The sequence below is a fragment of the Acinonyx jubatus genome, chromosome C2 (assembly GCF_027475565.1).
Source record: "Acinonyx jubatus isolate Ajub_Pintada_27869175 chromosome C2, VMU_Ajub_asm_v1.0, whole genome shotgun sequence".
NCBI classification, from domain to species: Eukaryota; Metazoa; Chordata; class Mammalia; order Carnivora; family Felidae; genus Acinonyx; species Acinonyx jubatus.
Window position 1 is genome coordinate 149,011,546 of NC_069384.1, and position 21,815 is coordinate 149,033,360.

General features: G+C 45.1%; 1 protein-coding gene across 3 annotated transcripts in view; it reads right to left on the bottom strand.

The window, feature by feature from the left end:
- The window catches only part of MOBP (myelin associated oligodendrocyte basic protein), a 51,848-nt gene that overhangs the window by 7,187 nt on the left and 22,846 nt on the right, over positions 1-21,815 (bottom strand). For 2 of the 3 annotated variants that reach the window (XM_027040747.2, XM_053221640.1), the window contains exons 3-5: positions 19,561-19,770; positions 19,054-19,299; positions 7,091-7,298 (exon numbers count right to left, since the gene is read on the bottom strand). In XM_027040747.2, coding sequence (XP_026896548.1) covers positions 7,259-7,298; positions 19,054-19,299; positions 19,561-19,766 — 492 coding nt within the window. In that variant the 5' untranslated portion in view covers positions 19,767-19,770 and the 3' untranslated portion in view covers positions 7,091-7,258. Of the gene's footprint in view, positions 1-7,090; positions 7,299-19,047; positions 19,300-19,560; positions 19,771-21,815 lie in introns of all 3 variants that reach the window. The other variant, XM_015062784.3, reaches the window with a different exon arrangement.

A 21,815-nucleotide genomic window follows, 5' to 3' on the forward strand; every position in this document is an offset into this window, starting at 1 on the left:
GGAAAACTGGAATTGGAAGGACATGGAGTGAGAATGAACCGTCTGTGGGTCCCCAGCCCATTTGGATCATCCTTGGTCTCCTGACGGTGGGGATCTGGGTGACTCAGGCTTGGGCAGAATCTCAGCAGCTGGGAACAAAAGCTGGGGCGGGGGCGGGGGGGAGGGGCAGTGAAGATAGCGTGAAACCAGAGCAATAAAAATGCACGGAGGCTGTTGGTAGCCCTGCTAGAAATCTCAAAACCCGGGGCGCCTGGGTGGATCAGTCTGTTGAGTGACCAACTCTTGATTTTCAGCTCATGTCATAATCTCGTGGTTGGTGAGTTCGAGCCCTGAGTTGGGCTCTCTGCTGTCAGAGTGGAGCCCACTTCGGATACTCTGTCCTCCTCTCTCTGCCCCTCCCCCACTCATTTTCTTTCTCTCTCTCTCTCTCTCTCTCTCTCTCTCAAAAATAAAATAAACACTTGAAATAAATAAATAATTGCGGCACCTGGGTGGCTCAGTTGGTTAAGCATCAGACTTCGGCTCAGGTCATAATCTCACAGTTCATGAGTTTGAGCCCCACATCTGGCTGCCTGCTCTCAGCTCAGAGCCCACTTCGGGGGCTCTGTCAGCCCTCTCTCTTTGCGCCTCCCCCCTCTCTCTCAAAAATAAATAAGCATTAAAAAAATTTTTTTAATAATAAAATAAAATAATATTAAAAAAAGAAATCTAAAAACCATGGTCCTTTGGGGTGGCTGCCTGGCTCAGTCGGTAGAGCACACGACTCTTGATCTCAGGGTCGGGTTTGAGCTCCGAATTACACGTGGAGCCTACTAAAAAAACAAACAAACAAAAAAGATAAAAATAAATAAAAATAAAAACCGAAGTCTTTTGTGAATGTGAGTTGTAGGAAAACAGATGAGTGACAAATGAGATGGAAACCGGAAGACATGAGCTGAAGAGGAAGGCGTAGCTGTTGGGGGAGGCGGAGTGGAGGGAAGGCTGTGGTCCCCCCCACACCCCTGGTCTCTACCCTCCCAGCCGTACCTACTGAGATCAGCAAGCAAATCAGGAGAATCTCCAGGCTCAGAGAGAAGCTGTGGCTTAGGAAAATAATGAAGCTGAAGTTCTGAATAAATGTGCTCTGCATCTCAAACCACTCGCCGTTCATCTTTGCATCAGCGGAGAAAAATCACAGGGAGGGAGATAAACAGGGTCATTTTAAAAATAGGAGCGAATTGGCAGATTCCCACAGGAAGAAGGGAGAGAGTCAGGGATATCAGATGGCACCAAAATCCACAGTAACAAGAGTTGAGGAAAACAGACACCATTTGCATTCCAAGCCAAATAATGAGGTGTCAGCAAGACATCAACTGGAAGACAAAAGTTGGAAAATTATTCTTTTTCTTTTTATTTTTTTTTTACTGCTTGTAGCCAAAGCTCTAGTTGAAAATTAAATGCAAAATCTTGCAGCTGGCAGTAACGGTCCTTCATGATCTCTATCAGCAGAAGACTAAGATTCCATCAAAGGGTCTGACTCAGAAAGCTTATAAGCCAGAGAGAAAGAACAGAGGCTGTCAGCTGCAGAAAGGGATGTTTACCGAGAATTCGAGAAACAGAGGGCGAATGCAGTGAAAATAGATTATGTAGCAATCTGTTGGCTCACCACGTGGCGGTAAAGAAAGCCTAAGAGACCAAACTCTTTCCTTTTGATGCATTAAGAATTCTTCCCGGATAGGAAGAGAGTGCTGCCTTCCTGAGACAGGAATTGCAAGTAACAAACCCATAGACTGGTGTACTTCAGAGGTCTCAGAAATAAAACCAAACCCAGGAAGATCACCAAGGAACTCCTGTCAATAAGAGGTCCCTAAAGCCAGGCTGGCTCCCATGGGACACTCCTTGTGAGTGACTGCCCCGGTACTCACTGCCCACTGTGCCATTCGCCTTTCTCCCGCTATGGAAGAGGCATGCCTAGGACTGAATTAGCTGTGAATGGGCTGCCACTTGGGTAACCTATGAGGTGTCAGGAAAAACTCACCCTCTGATCTGCAGGCAAACATAACTTCCTTGATGGAAAGTTGCCAGAATGTCTACTGAGTCTCACACCCACTGAAAGACAGACTCCCCAACCCTCCTCGATGGCATGGTGATGGCGGTCACAGTAAGGGTATCTTCACTTCAGCATTAATCAAACAGATTTGCCTGGAGGTCAACAGGGGGCTGTGTGTGAACCACCACCTGGGCCCATTTTCAGTATCTGTTAATATATCTGCCTTTAATAGTGGCCCTAGAGGCTTCATTAACAAAGGCTGGCCCAATATCTCTTACTTTCTGCAGGGAGGGCGGGTTTGGCTAGCGCTGATGCAAATCACTTCCTATCTTTATAAGGAACATCCGTCATTAATCAACACACGAAAGACTTCCAGCTGCCATCACCACCTTCTCAAGCGTGGACCCAGACACTCCCAAGCTTTCCTCCTTAGAAGGAAAGGAAACCTTAGAAACCTAGACCCTCTTGCTGTAAAAGTACCTTCTTTCGAGATCCTAGTTACTTGAGGTTATCTACTTTTCTCTCTACAAAATACTTACAACCTTTGGGTTCTAGAGGGAAGTGCACCAGCCTCTCAAGATTCGACCCCTGGACCTCGCAGCCCCCAGCTGTGGTTACAAATGGACTCTTGGGAAAATGAATGTGCTTCAAACTCCAATGTGAATATTACTTTGGTACTTAGATTTAACACTGTTTTAGAACTTAGTTCTATTGTGCAGAGATCTTTTTGAACCAAATGATTCAAATCTGATAGATATTTGATTTGCGATGAAGACCACCATTTACGCTATGGCTTCCCATTTTCTCCACTCTCCGCAAACCTATTTTATGTATTATTAATGTAGTCTATTTAGTTCACGTAGTTTATGCAACAGAAATGGATTTTTAGTACCATGTTGAATAGAATACTTTCACATAAATTTGCTTAAAAATAAAATACAGGTATAATTATCAAGACTCTTTGCTAATCTAGTACTTTTGCTCATCTGTACTTTGGATAAACCTAGCCAGTTGATCAAAGGTCAAAACACTCAACTTGGTGGTGGGTGAATTGTTGCCTAAAAGGAAATGTTGTGACTGAAATAGCAGTCAATTAAACCCAAACCTATGATGCAATGCCAAATAGTACACTCTTTGATTTAAAAAATCATATAGAAAGTCACTAGCATAATCATTTTACCAGTATTTGATTTCAGTCATGACGGTGAAGATTGTCAGACTCTTTTATCCCAGTGCAACCCTTTATCTATATGAAATTGGAAGTCAACATAGACCTTAAAATCTGCCTAGTCGATGTGGGGATGCAGATTGGAGCCACGTTGGCTCCACCTCCTTCTCATCTCATAACATGGCACCCCAAGCACCCCTAAGGCTCCATCAAACTCATTTTGGAAATTTCTAGATCGCAGCATGATAGCAAGAAGGCCAAGGTCATGGTTCCATGGCAGCCATTTACAAACACAAAACGCTATGTAGTATAGGATGGATGCATAGTTGATATTTAATAGAAAGAAGATATTTTTATCACTACCCTTAACCAACACTCCTACAAGTGTGTACCTATGTTACAAACAAGAAGAGTGAGTATGCAAAATCTCTCCAAGTTGCAACTGCACACTGTACTGTTGGGTCAATGGAATCATCTTTATCCATTAAGAACACTTCATTTTGTTTAAGCAGAGCTAATAAGTACCTCTTAATGGTATTATTAATGAGACGGAGACTTGTGCTATGGAGTCAGTCCAGAAGCCTCCCTGGACCCTTCCAGGCCTGAGTTTCTACATCTTTCTGGTGTTAGAACAGAGTCCAGATGGACATTCAGCAAATTACTGTCTCACAGCACAGCCCCATCTTGCTATGATTTGTCAGAATTTTTGCAGCTTCCCCTTGTGAAAGCTTCCTCGTGATTCTTTATTCCTTGAGAAGATTAGACTCTGCCTTTCTTTCTCCTATTCCTTCTTCTTCCATCTGAGACCATATGGGACTCAAGTTGAGGCCTAGGATTTACGTCTAAATATGAAGTTGTATGCAGTGACTTAGTGGCAAAATGTTGCTTTGAATTGTTAATTAATTGGTTAATTAGATTCCTCTGGCAAAGGGTTTTTTAAAAAAATATGTATATTTCAAAAGAGATGAAGTGATCTCTTTATAATTGTCTCCACCATCCTCATATTTCTGACCCCTGACACCACCACTAACCCCGTTGTGAAGAGGTCACTTCACCTCCAAGTTCAAGAGAAAATCAAAGCCACAGGCAGGAACTGCCCTCGAGCCCCTGCCGCTGACCCTGCCAACCCACCAGAATCTACACACTCCTTTTCTCCTTCCCCTTTTCCCACTGAAAAGGGACTCCTGCTACATGCCTGATCCCCTCACCTGTGCCCCAGATTCTCCCTCCTGCCTCCTCAGTTCTTGACTCAGTATATCCTCCTCCTTCGCACACCTCTGCTGTTTCCTTCCCACCAGACTTCACCAAGCTCAAGTGTCTCCTGAGTTCATGGGACACCCCAGCTACTGCCCTATGCCCTGCTTCCCTTCATGGTCACATCGCCTCCTATTTACTCCAAGAGCGCCCTCAAATGTCACCAATGGTTCCTTGTTACTAAGTACAGTAGACACCTTTGACTTTTCAAAAGAATCTAAACTTCTGAAAAACCATTCCTATTTTAAAAAAACAACAAGCAAACATCTATTCAGTCAACAAGTGTTTATTGAGTTCCTCCTAGCGCTGGGAACTGAGGATGTGGCAGGAAACAGGTGTTGGTGGTCATGGAAGTTACATTAGGAGCAGAAGGACAGCCAAGCAGTAAACAAGCAAATAAATGAACAAGATAATTCCCGAGGGTGATGAGTGCTGTGAAGACAAACACAACTGACAAAACTAGAGCGACGAGATAGAGAGTAACTATGGAAACCACAGTGAGTTTCCAAGGGAAACATCTCCGAGATGATATTTGAGCTGAAGTCACCAGTGCAGAGATCTTGGACGAGAGCATCACAGGCAGAGTGCATAGTAAGAACAGACCCGAGTGAGTATAAGCACTGAGTAGCTATGACAACATATTATTTACACATACAAAAGGAGACAAAAGAAGGAAGACAGGAAAGTGTGGTCTTGCTGGGTAGGCAAAGGGCTTCTGAATCACAAGTGGGGTGGGCCAGACCTGGAAAGGCAATGAGCCTTATGCCCTAGGGACTGGGTCATGGCTTCAGCTTCCCTCCACTGGCCTCCTAATAGAAAGCATTGGAGGGGTTGAGCTTGGATCTATTGCCTGTATTTCTCACCCTTCAGGCCCAACTTTAAAGCCAACAAACAAATTAGCCAAGCTTGGGCTTAAAACAAGCAGGGATGGCTTCTGGAATGGATCCCACTGGAGACTCAAGAGAGATGAGCCTTCTCCAACCCCTCTCCTTCCATCCCCCAGCTCTGAGGTGAGTAGGGAAAGTGATCCATGATGAAAGACTCTTTCAAAGCCACTGCCAGGCAAATGGTGGAACCCTAAGTCAAAGTCAGGTCCCTGAAGGGAATCTATTAGTGTTCAGTCTTCTCTCATAATCAGCTTCAGTGGTCAGGGTCCCCAGGGAGCACGGAACTGAAATGAGATTTGGAGGGTCTCTCTAGTATTTGTGCCTGGGAAAGAACATGAGAGCCCAAAACTATTCCCCCAAAGCCAAGTTTCCCAACATATACACAAACACACAAGCCAGTCCACAGGAAAGCAAGATGATCTGAAAGTCCTCCACTTAACCCAGGGGCAAACCCCACCAAGCATCTGTGTGTGTGTGTGTGTGTGTGTGTGTGTGTGTGTGTAGGGAACGTGATCTAACCAAGGCAGAGTCAGGGGATTATTTCCTATGTCCCTGATGGATATCCCATACTCAAGGTCAAAGTTCTTTCCACGAGTTTGGGGCTATAGATAGTGGGAGCAAATCAGAGATGAAAAATCAAACCCTAACCCTACTCCGTTACAATTGGTTTCAGACTTACACATATCATGGGATAACCTCCCACATAGGGAGAGAAGTCTTGGACTGCTTATCTACCCTAACTTCCTCTCCTCTCCCACACTTAATTCTCCTCTCCTATTTTGCCTGACCCCACTATAGTATGTGGAGGCACCAACCAGGGACAGCATAGAGGGATTCAGCCCTCCCCAAGAATTTGGGGCATTGTGGCCTGGAAACAGCAACTCTCTGAGTACCCCTTCTGGTCCTGTGAAAGGCCCTGGGGCCACCTGCTGGTGTCCTGAGGTGGGAGGGTGGGAGAGTAGCAACTTGGCCTCACAGAGGGGCCCTCTTAGCAGCCTGGTCTCCAGGAACCTTTGGGAGAGGGGCAAGGGTAAGTCATTGAGTGAGCCCAGATAACTTTCCCAAGGTTACAACGAATTGAAGCAATTAGTTCTGAATCTGGGACTGTCCAGATGAATTGGACAAGGCTCAAAGGTAGTACCTGAGAGTGTATGCTCTCACCCAGGCAGGGATCAGAAGAAGGCATTCACAAATCCCTGTGTGAGGTTGGAGACAGGGGCCTGGGGAGTGGGAAGGAGCTACTTGTTCACAATGTTACTCTCAGCTCTGACACAGCACGTTGGCTGCTTCCGACATGTGGACTTGGACAACCCCTACCCTCCCTGGGAATTTCTTTGCACACCTGGTTCATCTGCTCACCTAATACCTTACTCAAAAGAACTTGGATCTTCCCCAGAGCTAACTGTGTCTCTGGCTGTGTGCCAGTGCGGGGAACTGATTAAGGAGGTCAAATGGGAACCCGAAGGCAGAGGGGAAGAGAGGAACCAGGCAGAGGATTAATTACAAAGAAGAAGGTCAAGGATCAAAAGTCAGATTAGGCAACAGGATGCCAGAGAGGGAGGAGAACAGAGGTTGGAGGACAATACAAGGGCTGTCACTTGACCATCCTGATCCAAAGACCTTGAAACCCTGTTCTCAGGGAGAAAAGACCGCAGCTGAGACCATAGAAGCCATGCACTGGGCTCTGGAGCCCGAGGGCCACTGCTGGGACCCGCCAACTGGAACATGACGCACAGAGATGCCCCCTCTCACCTCCAGGCGGCCCCCGCACCGAGGGGCCTGTGGGCATCAGCTGTTGCCACATCAGCCAGTGTCTGTCCCTGCATCCTACTGGAAGCCAGATAACTTGCCCAAGGGCACGGGGGTCAAGAAGCAGTGAGTCCAGGTGCTGAGGTGGTCCATTCGCTTGAAACTGCGCCCTCACTTCTTCCGTGGGGTCGGCTTGCTCCTCCTTTTCAATCTGGTTTACAAAGAGAAACAAAATCCACAGTGTTGCTAAGTGATGAACAAACACTCTCTGTGCTCAGTTAACATAATTGTGAATTTGTAGACTACCTTTGGGGTTGTTATTCTCCCGGGAAATCTAACCTTAATCTCCCTTTGCTTAATTTCCCAATTCTGGCAGCACCTGGCCAAAATAACGTAATTTTTCCCCCCCCGGCTCAGGCTAGGAAGAAGATATTCTTTTGAAGTTCTTCTACGTTTATGTACAATAATTCTTGCTTTACACTTTAATCATTGCAGATAATTTTAAAATACATAAAGCCACAAAGGAAATCAAAATACCACTCCACTCCAAAAAAAAAAAAAAAAACAAAAACAACAACAAAAAAAAACACCTAGTTTTACCGGCCATAGACATAAAGAAATGAATGTATACATATATACACTTAGGGTATATGAACTCACATTATGAAATTGTGACCATATTGACATGTTCCTGTTTTGACGGGGAACAGACTGTGTTTCAAATAACACCACTAAAACCATTATAGGTGCAACTGGGCAGTTCAGTCTGTTAAGCATCCGACACTTGATTTTGGCTCAGGTCCTGATCTTGGGGTTCATGGGATCAAGCCCCACGGTGGGCTCTGTGCTAACAGCATGGGATCTGCTCGGGTTCTCTCCCTCTCTCTCCCTCCCTCTCATCCCTTCCCCTGCTTTCTCTCTCTCTCTCTCTCTCTCTCTCTCTCTCTCTCTCAAATAAATAAATAAATAAACTTACACACGTGCGCATGCACACACACATAAATATGTGGCTCTTGACAACAATTGCTTGCAAACTTGCTCTCCAACTGAGGGATTGCATTATATTAACCACAATTTATTTAGACAGCAGAACTCTATGTGGCCACCTTGGAAATGAGGCCATGTCAAATAATTTCAGAACGTCACCAAAGTTCTTAATTTAAAAAAACCAAATGAGGAAGAAACCCCATCAAGATACGTGCATCAGGAATGCACAATACTTTCACACTGAAAACTAAGCTTATGAGAAACACAGCTTTTCCTATAATCTGGGGGGGGGGGGGAGGGTTAAAAATCAGAAATAAACTTTGTATTCAGGTGTTAGCAATAACATGTTTCAAAACCCCTAATTACATATCAAGCTAACAAGGCTGGATACCGAGAAAAATAAACGAAGAAACACTCGGCTGGAATTCGTAGAATGAGAAGGCTGGAATGCATCCCTTGAAATTTGAGAAGAAAATCACTGTACACTTGCTGGATCGCCTGCATGCCCTTCAGACGGGGGACTGCCCGCTCATATTAGACCCCCCCATAAATCATGCCAGATACAAAACCCCGGGTGCTGGCAGTCATATGGAAGCCCACAGATCCCAGGCATCACCTGTGCAGGTCGCACTGCAACCAGCCACTGCGGCATCTTAGATGGTGTGAGCACCTAATTTTTTTCATTAGCACTCCACTGACAATGGCAGCCACACGGATGCCGCGGGGGATGGCCAGTTTGGGCAGCAATCGCCCCTGAACTCCATTTCAACCAGAGGAAGCAACGGAACTAAGGAGGATCTGCTAGGCGCCACGATGAAGTGACACAATGTATCTATTAAATAACAGTTCTAATAACATCAACTTACCTAATAGGATTAGATGATGAACTAAGTCCTTCACAATGATAACTCACGAGGAAGATAACATCCTCATTTTACAGATGGGAAAAATAGAGCTTTCCAAGAATAACTTTGACAGAAGAGCTCAGACTCAAACCTCGTATCAGAGTCCTTGCCCTTCCCGCTGTGCCAGAATGACAGCTAGGTTGTATTTCCAGGTCTTATTCAGTCAATAAGATCAGCCAAGCCCTGAGTCAGACTCTGGGGATATAAGAGTTTCAGGTCCAGACTCAGGCACACTCCAGCAAGAGGGATGCACACTATTGGGTCTGAAATGTAGCAGTGGAAGGTTCCAGATGAGCCAAGGGGGGAGGTGGCCATCTGATCAGCCAGAAGTGTGAAGGCTCTTAAATCAAAGGGCTATGCAAAGGCTCCCTAGCATAATGATGATTCTGCAGACACAGGAGGGGACTTCTTTGCCTACATGAAATACTCTGCACATCATCCCCACTGACCAATTCACAATAGGAAAATAACACGTAGTTATTACACAAGAGTCAAACCCTATATATAAAATGCCCTAGTCATCTTCTTGTAGCACAGCTCTGAAGAATGAAAATTATAAAGACTGTCCACATAACTGATCATCTAATTTGGGCTCTAACTCCTTTTAGTAATCCAGAAAGCCAATTTGGCAAGGACTTAAACTTGTTAAACTATTTCTCTAAGAAGAAAATGTTCTCAGTGAAATAATAGTTTAAACCATACAAAAACTAGGCATACATATTGAAAGGGGGATAAAAAAACACCTCTCTATTCACAGACAACATGATTGTCAATGTAGAAAATACCAGAATCTACCCCAGAAAAAAGCTATAATAAGTGAGTTTAGTAAGATCACAAGATACATGATCAATATACAAAAATCAATAATATTTTATATACTGGAAATGAACAATGGGAAATTGAAATAGAAAAAATATTATGTTAATAGTACCTAAAACATAAAGTGCTTCATTATAAAGCAAACAAAATATGTACAAGATCTATATGCTAAAACCACAAAACAAAAAGGATCTAAATGAGTGGAGAGATATATACTATGTTCATGTATTAAATATGGTTGCAATCCTCACCAGGTTGATTTATAAACTCAATACAATCCCATTCAATTCTACCAGGATATATTACATAAATGGACACAGTGGCCCTAAATTTTGTATGAAAAAGCAGAGGAACTAGAATAGTCACAACCAATTTCAAAAATAAAGCACAATGTTGGAGAATCCACATTAAACTGATTTCAATATTTACTATAATGCGACAGTAATCAAGTTGAAATTTGAAAGGAAAGATACATAGGTTAACAGAACAGAATAGGAAGTCCAGAAATAAACTCACACATTATAGTCAACCCATTTTTTACAAAATTGCAAAAGTCATTTAGTGGAGAATCTTCTAAAAAAAAAATGGTCTTGGAACAATTGAATATCCATATGCAAAAAAAATTGAACTTCAATCCGTACTTCACATCATTTACAAAATATTAACTCAAAATGGACAACAATGTAAATGTAAACCTAAAGATTTAGATTTCTAGAAGAAAACATCGGAGAAAATCTTTGTGACCTTGTGTTAGGCAAAGAATTCCCACATACAATACAAGAAGTGTGATCTATAAAAGGAAAAAAATGATAAATTGGACTTCATCAAAATTAAACCTTTGGTTCTTCAAAAGATGTTGTTAAGAAAATGAGAAAGCAAGCCAAGCAAACCACAGACTGGGAAAAAATATTTGCAAAACATGTATTTGATAAATATATTAAATTTGATATATTTGCATATACAGTAAAATATATCCAGATATATTTTTTAAACTTCCAAAACACGATAACAAGAAAATAACCACCCACTTTCTAAAATGGCCAAAAGATTGAACACACACCTGACCAATAAACAAATATCACCCATCTTTAGTGGATGATATATAAGTTCATTTAAAGATGCTCAACACCATTAGGCATTAAGGAAATACAATATTAAAACTACGATGAGATAGCACTGCACACCTATCGGAGTGGATAAAGTTTTTAAAGCTGACAATACCAAGTGCTGACAAGCACGCAGAGCATCCCACGTTGCTAATGGGAATACAAAATAGTACAACCACTTTGGAAAACAATTTAGCAGTTAACATGTGGTCTAGCAATACCAGGTTTAGGTATTTACTCAAGAGAAAAGAAAATTTACACTCACATGAATGTTTACAGCAACTTTACTCATCAAAAATTGGAAATAACCTAAATATGCTTCAACTGGTTAATGGAAAACTATGATAGGCACATGCATATAATGGAATGCTACCCAGAAATAAATATGAAAATAGAACTGCTGATTTGTGCAACAAATAGTTCAATCTCTAATGCATTATGCTAAGTGAAAGAAGACAGACTCAAGAGGGTACACACTGTATGATTCCATTTATATGACATTTTAGACTTATAAGACAAAACCGTAGGAACAGAAAACAGATTGGTGGTTGTCAGGGGCTTGGGGATTGACTGCAAAGAGGAAGTATGAGGGAAATTGGGGGGAGAGGGTGATGAAAATACTCAACATCTTGATTGGGATGGTAGTTACATAATGGTGTGCAGAGAACTGTTTGCTGAAAAGGTCGACTTCTGCTGCATGCAAATTATGTTTCAACAAACCTTCTATACATAGGGTATGTGTTTGGGTGGTGTATTTCACATATATACATGACCCTTTTGGGGTCCATGGCTTCCTCCTTTGTCTGCATGCAGGTAACTTAACTATGACTGCACAAAACTAACACTTAACAAGCTACGTGATTTTATGGGCATAATTCTACTTATGCCCAACTACCACTGCCCTGCTATGTGTTATTTTCCAGTGAGACTCAGCTGCCTGGAAACCGACATGGTGAAGACAGATGGCTGGGTTCATCCAAAGTTAGAGTTTTTCCAAAAATATGAGACGGATATTCAGAGGGTAGGGGGGTGTAGGGTATTTTTAAAGAGATTAAAATGTTGAGCCACAGCTTCTAATCTGCAGAGGGAGGAGAGGGAAGAAAGGAGTCTGAATGGACATTTTTTCAGAGAAGAGATAAGATGACCAACAGGTACATGAAAAGATGGTTAACATCACTAATCATCGGTGAAATACAAGTCAAAACCCCATGAGATATCACCCACACCTATGAGAATGGCTATTATCAAAAAGACTGGAAATAACAAGTGCTGGTAAAGATGTGAAGAATAGGCAACCTTTGTGTACTGTTGGAGGGAATGTAAATTGGCACAGCCACTATAGAAAACAGCATGGAGATTCCTCAAAAACTCAAAAATAAAACTACAATATGATCCAACAATTTCATTTCTGGGTATTCATCCAAAGAAAATGAAAACACTAACTCAAAGAGCTATATGTAGCTCCGTGTTCATTGCCATATTATTTATAATACCCAAGATATGGAAACAGCCTAAGTGTTCATCAATGGATGAATGGATTAATAAGTGTTCATCAATGGATGAATGGATTAATAAATGTATATATACAATGGAATATCATTCAGCAATAAAAAAGAATGACTACCATTTGCAACAACATGGATATACCTTAAGGGTATTACACTAAGGGAAATAAGTCAGAGAAAGACAAATACCAAGCTCATAGATAAAGAGAACAGATTGGTGGTTGCCAGAGGTGGAGGGTGGGGAGTAGGGGGCAGGAGAAATGAGAGAACTTGGGTTCCTTTTAGTTTCATAAATTGAATAATTTACAATACAATACAATGCTATACAATATAATAAATATAAAAATCAAACCACCTAGAGAACAAAAGGAGAGTCTGGTGAATGGAGAAGGAAAAACAAGGGTCAGAGCACTAGGGGTTCCTGGTGAAGTTTAAGAACAGTTGCTGTGGGAACGTTTGGCAAAGCAAACTGGAAGAAAAGAAGACTTGATGTGGAGTTGGATGATACTGCTGGAGACTGTGGAGATGGTAACTGGTTTCCCATCCTGGAGAATAATCTCCATAAGAACAAAAGATTCATATGCAGCTCCATGGATCAGAGCTCAGCTAACCCTCAGTACTTTCCCCAGCCTGGTCTCTGGTGCTCAAAACTCTAACCTTCTCACCCACCCCCTGGCTCTCTCATCCTTGAGTAGGACTTGCCTTCATCTTAATGCCCACTAATGGGTCTTTCTCATTCCTTTGCAAAACCAAATGGCTTTTCCTGCTCCCATCAAAGGCCAATCCCTCCACACATACTATGAAGGAGCGTTACTCTATCAACAATCTCCATGCCCCCTCTTTTGTTTCCAGTCTCATTCTCATGTCCATACCCCTTCCCATTGGCCCTTAATGTGGTCTAAGTTATAGGGGAAAAAAATCTAGAAGTAAAATTGGCAGTCATGTGTTAGGGGGGAAATTTGGAAGTTAAGATGGCGCTTAGCTTTTCAATGTGGATGCTGGGAGGGGTAGTAGCGTTACTTGCTGAGATAGTAAATAAGAGGAAGAGCAAGTCTTCGTGGGAAAGAAGTCAAGTGGAGATGGTTGGGTTTGACAACATCCAAGTTGATCTGCTGGGCAAATGGGCCCAGAGTTTAATGTCAGGACTCAAGTAAGGTTTGAAAGTCATCAGTGTGCCCATCATGAAAGAACAAAAAATTACCCAGGCAGCAAGCTCAGGATAAAACCCCAGAGGATCCCAAGGTTTCACAATTAGCAGAAGAGCAAGGATTCACAACGGAGGCAGAAGAAAAGTTCACACGGTAAACTAGGAAATAGAAGGGTCATGGAAGGCAAGCAAGCAGAGAATTTAAAAGTTTTTTTTAATGTTTATTTATTTTTGAGAGAGAGAGAGAGAGCAGGGGAGGGGCAGAGGGGGAGGGGGACACAGAATTGGAAGCAGGCTCCAGGCTCCGAGCTGTCGGCACAGAGCCCGATGTGGGGCTCGAACCCACAAATAGTGAGATCATGACCTGAGACAAAGTCGGATGCTTAACTGACGGAGCCACCCAGGCACCCCTAAAGAGAGCAGAGAGTTCAATGACTGAGTGAGTAGTCAACAAATTTGACAGACAGCACCATCGATGTAAAGACTGGGTTGAGCATTCATCTAGCAAAGCAACACAAAGACCACAGGGAAGCTGTTAAAGCGGGTGCTGCTAGTACCTGGCCTATGGCCCCTCGCCTTTACCACTGTGTGCACACTGGCTGAAATTCCAGATGCCTTTCTCTGCCTGTGGGCTCTTTCCTGCTACAGCAGCTCACTTTGCCATCTGCTTGGCAGGCCAGAAGTGTCAAGGAATTAACACTATCCTCAAAGCAGCATTAGTTGACCAATGACTGATGGCCTGGTGTATAAATACCCCAGCTCTTTCACCCCTTGGCTGGGAAAACTGAGTGCACGTCCTACGTTAGCAACTAGGGCTCCCTAGCAGGACTAAGCCCTGGGAGCCCACAGTGAGAACTGGTTTGATAACACACTCTCTATCAGCTGCTTCTGTCTCACTTCCCCGTTCCTCCAGCATTCCCTCCCTCTGCCTCCCCCCAAATGAACTGCTTTCCCGAGCATTGTTGCTTCTGGAGGAACCTGCACAGGAGAGATTTCAGTGAGGTGCTCTGGGAAGAATCAGGGCACAGTCAGTTGAGGAGTAAATGCAATTTAGAGAAGTAAAGGTGATAAATTTACGCTACTTTTTTTTTTTTAATTTGCCTGAGAAGAGGAGAGACCAGACAGGGCCAGAGGCGAACTCAGTCATTATGAGACGACTGAGCATGTTTAAAAGCTAAAGCACTTTCTCTTGAGACCATAGAAAAAGGCTGAAGCTGTTGGGGAAGTGCAGCAAGACCCCGGAGGAAACACGAGTTGGGGGAGGAAGATCACGCAGATCACACATGAGTGGCAGAAAGGATTTAAAGACAGATGCATATCCTGATAAGCATGTTGGGGCTGGTGGAGGCAAACTAGTCTGGAGAGAGGCTGGTGCTCACCATTCATGGTGGCACCAACCCTTAAGGCTACGGGCTTCTCCTAGCTGTCTGCAACCGTGGAGCCTTACTCTATCAACAATCAGCTGGAGGCTGGAGTAGTGCATGTAGGGCATCAACTTGATCTAGGTGAGGGATTTGTGGGACGAGCGTGGCCAGAGGATGGGCAACAATGGCATTAAGGTTGTTAGAGAGAGTGGTTAACCATGTGCTCTAGACTGGGGACATGGAACCAGGCAGGAGCTGTCCAAATGGAAGAGTACCCACAGCTCATGGGACCAGAGGCCTCTCTGGCTAACCCCGGCCTCTGTGACAGCCTGCTCTGCTCAGGCACCATGCTATGGGGACAGCCACGATGTGTAGAAGCCTGCTCCTGGACAGGAAGGGATCTATGCCTCAGGTAGAGCAAGACTCAAGAGTTCAGTCATCCAAACTCATAAAAGCAATGATGCAATCTGAGAGGCAGGCAGACCAGAGCCCGATCCGAGAGTTACCTTTCCCTAACTCCACTGTTACCTGGGAAATGGTAGATGCATTTCTGATTCTGTTTGGCTGATGAGCCCAAAAATAGATTGCCAGGGTGTAAACACTGGGTTGTGATTAAGCATAATATATGCCTGGGTGCGATTTTTCCACAAGCACGTAAGGAATAAATTCTTTCTAAGACATGAATACAAAGTCAATGCTTTTGCTTGTGTAAACTCAGGGAGGGCTCAGAAAAGGGACCAGAAGGGTTAGTTTGGCCAATCCTGCACAAAGAAAGAGAAAATGGTCTGCGGTTTTCCAGAAGTACAAAATGGCAGAATGTACCTCTTGGCATGAGGAAGGACAAAAAGAGGACAAAGTCATGTCGTAGAAGGGTCTGGAATAAACTTGGGTCTGCACACCTGAAAAGCAGGCAGATGCCCCTTATCTAACAGTCTGAACCCCAGCCCCAATACGTGGTTCTGTCAGTGCACACTCTCAGACCCTCAGAGTAATTGCTCTGGGTCAGCGCTCTTTGGAAGTAAGTCCCAGCTTGTCAAGTATGTAAGTATTTAGAATTGGATTGTTGTTTGGCAGTCCCGATAATTCCAAACAAACTCGAAACTATACTATTATAGATAGATAGATACAGATATAGATAGCATGTAGTCATTCAGTGGGTGTGTTTGTCTTAACCTTTAGAAGCAATGCCCTGTCACGCCTCGGCCAATAAAATACCGAACCCTGTTTGCTTCAACTTGAGACTCAAAGCTAAAGCACCCTGTCTCCGAAAGACCAAATTCTGTGGAGAACCTGAGAGCCACTTAGAACCTTTACCCTCTAGCAATACGGTTGTCTTTCTTGGGCTTTGAATTTATCACCTGCTGAAGTGAGACAAGAGAGTGAAAAAGCAAGCTGGGGAAGGAGATGAACCAGGCAGGTGGGACCCCTGAATGTGGGCTGGGATAGAGACGCCGAGCTCAGCGTGGTTCCTGGAGGGAAGAACAACATCATTGAGGGAGGGGCCGCTCCGAAATCCCATCCGGGTGGCCGGACCAGGGGCGAACGTCATTTCCTTTGATTGCCCAGAGCTTGGTGCATTGCTGTGCACATGGTCTTGATGAATAAGCTAGAAAATACACGTGGGAAGAGATCGGTCCTCCAAGCTCCTGGTGTGTGGGGCCCAATGTGGTACAAGAAATTCTGTGAAAGAATGAGTCAAAGGCGCACACGGCACTGCTCGAAGATGTGCACTTGGCCCCAGTCACTCACAGGCCACAGTGGCTTTCAGAGAACCGCAGGTCCTTCGCTCCCAAAGCAGAGCCCTGCGGGGCCAAAAGAGGCTTGGCCCAGGAAACATGTGTCAACGCTAAAGGCAAGGGTGACCTGTGAATCCTAAAATCTTGAGGAATTGAGAGTAGGCTAAATTAAGAGGGAGATGCCAGGGTTTCCTCCCATCAGATATGAGAATGTTCAGTCGGGCTGCAAGGAATTCTACCAATCCTAAGTCTTGAATATTCTCTGATTCTTGAGATCTACCCAAGGGGGTTACTAAGGATCCGAAAGGCCTTTGTCAATATCTTTTTTAACCTTTAAAGGTCAGAATTCAGGAGTGGCACCATTTCAGAAGGGAAGTGTGCTTCAGAAAATCTTTTTTTGAGCCTGTCTTTAAGTGCAGCTTAGTAGCTCTGCCTAAGAGTGAATTTTTTTCCCATTAACCTTCCTCCCACCCCTTTGATTTGGGATAGCCAATGAGTGTCAACAGGGGGAATAAACTCGTGGCAAAGCAATGGCTCTAGTGCATCTCCTCAGGGAATCTGAGAAGGAAAAATGAGGATCTCAGGAAGGGCTCAAATCGCGTATCCTCAGTGTCGTGGGATCCTAGGAACAGAGGCTTGTGGGTCCCCCATCCCAGGGGAGCGACAATGGCTGAGGAGGCAAGGACAGCCTGATACCCACTGAGAACAGTTAACTGAGGGAAGCAAATCACACCAGCCTCTTGAGTTCCGCTGGGCAGAGACAGATGAACTTGGCATTCATGGTCTTCCTCTCCTATCCATGTCCTGCTTGAACTCCCAGCCACCCAAGTAGCCATCACACAACTCACTACACATGGTGTGGCTTGAAGCCACCCCCGCAGATGACAGGACTCATACCCAATTGGTTTTCTCTACTTCTCACACTTCCTAACCACTTCCATATATCACAACTTACCTGGCCAGGCCCCCTGGACTCAGGCCCCTTGGGGGGCCCTCATTAAGGACTCGGTAACCCGGCACACAGCTTCCTATTCCAGAGTTAGACACTGGCGGGCTCTTACCTCCTTCACAAACTAACCTCACCCCATCTTGCACCTTTCTAATGCTCTCACTTTTAGTGCCACGCGTGTGGCCCCTTCCACATGTCTTTACTGCACATCACAGACAACGTGGGTCACTTATTTATGGATGACGTAGGTCAGCGCTTCTCAAAGGGTGGTCCGCGTACCAGCGGAGTCGCTATGCTGGGGTGGAGGTGCTGCTTGTTGGAAAGGCAGATCTCCAGATCTCATGGGTCACCCAAGGAACTGGATTCTTTGGGGGGGGGGGCGTCTTTAATCCGCTCCTCCGTGGATTCTTCTGCATAGTACATCAGTAAACAGCAAGTGACATGCACCCCGAGTAACGGGCTATGCAGAGTAAGGATGAGAATCTCAAACACAATTAGCGCCCGCCATTAACCTACAAAGCAGCTTCATTTCCACATATTAAAAGAACTAAACAATTGGCCTGCCATGCGTGTGGGCAGGGACTATATGGGAAATCTCTGTACCCTCCACTCCATTTTGCTGTGACCCTAAAACTGCTCTAAAAATGAAGTCTATTAAAAAAAAAAAAAAAAGCTGACCCTCCTAAGATGAGACAGACAAACACATCTCTGCCTCACCTTCTCTCTGCATAGGTTCCTTTTTATTCTCTACTTACCCTAGCCTAACCTCCTCTGTGAAGCCCAGATGGGTCGAACCCTGTTCCAGGCTCCCATAGCCCCAGCGTACTTACTGATTATGACAACGTTAAGGTACATACACCCTACATTGTGACCAACTACTCCCTTGTTTCATCCTGGTGAGTCACAACCTGACTTGTTCACTGCCGTATCCCCATCCCCCCACCATGACATATGGAACTCTGTGGAATGCTATCAAGTTTGTTGGATGAGTGCACGAGTGAATGGATGATGTTGCCGCTGAGATTAACAGCAGCTGAAGTGTGTCAGGGGGACGGGTGGATGAACTGGCTGAACCTCTCCTTTTCTACACGTGTGCAGCTATCCCTAGAGTCACCCTTCTTATCTCTGAGGCACAGCGATGGAGGGCCTCATTTGCGTGCTCTGTTTCTGGGGTGGCTACTCTGAGTTTATACAGTAATTGGTTGCAGTCCTCTCGGACCAAAGAAGCAACAGCTACTGTCCCCTGAAGTACTACACCCACAGCTCGATGAGGAAAACAGAAGCCACACTAGGTATTTCAAACATGGGGATTTAATGCAGGGAATTGACACGGGTTGGGTAAGGCCAACAGAGGGCCATTGAGGTAGCCCAGACGTTAGTAAACACAGGACGCAGCTACTAACCTTAGGGCTGGGGCAACAAAAGGGAAGAGATGGTGTTACCAGAACCTAGAAGCTTTGATGGGGGACCCCCCACGGCTGGTGCCCGGCCCTCTGTGGGGGCTGCTGCGCGGCGGCTGCTTGGACTTCTGAGGGGGGCGCTGCTTGGCTGGTGGTGGTCGGACCTCTGGGCGGGGGCGCGGTTGACGCTCGGACCTCGGAGGGGACCGTGGCTTGGCCGGTGCTCTGACCACCGCGGGGGGTGCCGCTGGCTGTTGCTTGGGCCTCTGAGGGGACGTTGCCCGGCGGCTGGTGCTGAGGGGGCCAAAAGAAGCTGGAGGCTGGAGCCATGGCTCTCCTCTGCTCCTTAAGGGATGCTGACAGGAGCTGGAAACAGGGAGGCAGGCCCTGCCCCCCCCTCCCACCTTCCAATCGCCCTCTGGTACCTTCGGAACCTAACAGGGAGCGGACCGCAGGGCACTGGGGGAAGAGCGGCCCAGACTCGCGGAGCAGAGCAGGACTGGGCATGGAGCCAGCGCCCAGCCGGATGCCCAGTGGGCAGTGCAGCCCACTTACCTGGTCTTCTGGCAAGCACAGCAGATCCAGTCCTCTTCTTTCTTCTGGTAGAAGCAGCCACTTTTACAGATGCTGTACTTCCGATCCACGATCTCCCGTTTGGAGTTGAGGAAGGTGAATGGCGGGCAGCAATGTATGCTGAAGTGCTCCGAAAACTTCTGGTTCTTGGAGAGTCTGGGGCCCTCCTTAACCGTTTTCTGACTCATCTCACTAGAAGTCATTGATGCGAGGAGAGGTGGGGAGACACGAAACAGCACGTCAGGGGGGAGCTTTCTACTCCAGGAGCCTAGCGCCGGCCATTCCCGCGGTCCAAAATTCACATTCAGCCTTGTCCTACACCCTGAATCTGGAAGCTCAGTTTCTGGCCCGGCTCTACAGAAAGGGATTCAGGGCTTATTAATTATTTATTGGCCTACTTTTCAATCATGTTTTCCGAAAACGGACACTTTTTAACTTACGTGTCGATGACCCGTTTAGGATAGGAAAAATATTACAAAACCAAACGCACTTGTGGAAAAATAATATTCTAGGTTTCAGAAAGACCTTTTCTTTAAAATAATGATAATAATAATAATAATAACAGGTTGGTACTAAAACCGTGGTCACTGTTCATACAAAAAAATACTACACGGTCATGAAAAAGAATAGTCGCCATGTTTCCATCTCATGAACACAATGTTGAACCAACAAAAGACTGAACACAAAGGAATATAAGCTGTATGATTCGATTTACATGAGGCTCAAAAACAGGGAAAGCTTAGTCTACAGTGCTAGAAATCCGAACATAGCTATGTTTGGAGAAGGTGAGGTCTGGCTAAGAAGGGGCATCAAAGTGCCGGCCGGGAGCAGATGTTCTGGGCCTTGATCTAAGAGGTGATTGCTTGGGTGCACGTGTATGTACAAATTCAGTGAGCTACACACTTAATTTTTGTGCATCTCACTATTTACTTGGGTTAAAAAGAAAGAGGAGAAGGAGGAAGATGGGGAGGAGGAGGAAATCAAAGAGAAGTTTGAGTCTTGAAAAAAACCTCCCAAACAGGGGTAAAAAATTGAATCACTACAACACCCTTTTGGACAAATACAGTAAGTGTCCCACCTAACACCACAACACTGTAGCACGCAGGGCATGTAAATGACTATTAATCAATTAAGAGTCAACAAATACACACGGTGACATGCATATATTAGACACTGAGAAAGTCCTTGCTCTCAACAAACCCAAGGTCAAGGTAGACACACAGCTGTGCCATCCGTAATTACAAACTGTGATGGTGATCAATAGACGTATGTACAAAGGCAAGGGAAGCACACAGAGAAGGGATGAATTGTTTGAAGACAGAACAGATGATCTGGGTTTTAAGGATGAATACATTAAAAACAACTGCGTTACTCTGAGGGGATATGTTCATTGTTTCAGGACATTCATGTGGAAGGTGGGTGGGTATCCAAAACACAGCAGCTACAGCCGCCATCTTGAGAGTCCCTCACCTCTGGAAGAAGCCCAGCCTTGGGAATGGATGTGATGAGTAGGAACTGAGCAAGAAGCCAGGCCAGGGAAGGCTCCCAGGAGGGGTAGTGGGCCTACCTTCACACTTCAGGGAGAGGGGCAAGGGAAGAAGGAACAGCAGAGGCAGCCAGAGAGGTGGGAGGAGTAGCAGCCTCTTAGAAGAGAAATTTCCAAATTTGCAGAGGAGATGGGCAACAGTTCTCAAAGAAACCCTTGGTGCAAACAGGCATTTTTAGAACAATGAGAAACTGAAGTTGATTTTTAGGGTCTGATTCATTGTAAAATCCTTAAAGACGTGCCAAATCCTTACCCAAACCCTACACAATGTGGCAAAAAGTTCAGCCCAGGGTTGAAAATAAAGAAACACTGCAAGACTAACCTGTAGGAGTCATTTCTTTTCACTCCTGGCACATGGAGACAATGTTATCCGGCTTTTCACAGTCAACCCAGACACCCCCCCCCCCAATTCCTCCAGCTTTCTGGAATCCTCTTTTCCCAAAAGGGTCAGGCATTCAACACAAACAGCAGAAAATCTAGCACTTGCCCCAGATTTTTAAGAATGACTGGCATGGGGTAAAAGGGGGACTTAAAATCTCTTGTGACTCTGAGCCCCCGCTCTGACTGAACTCTCAATTCCTACCCACCTGACGTGATACCTTGGCCCACGCCATGCCTGTCCAGACCCGCACCCAGCCATTTCTTCCCCCAGCACATCAAGGGAAATTTTTTAAATTCTCATTCCATGACA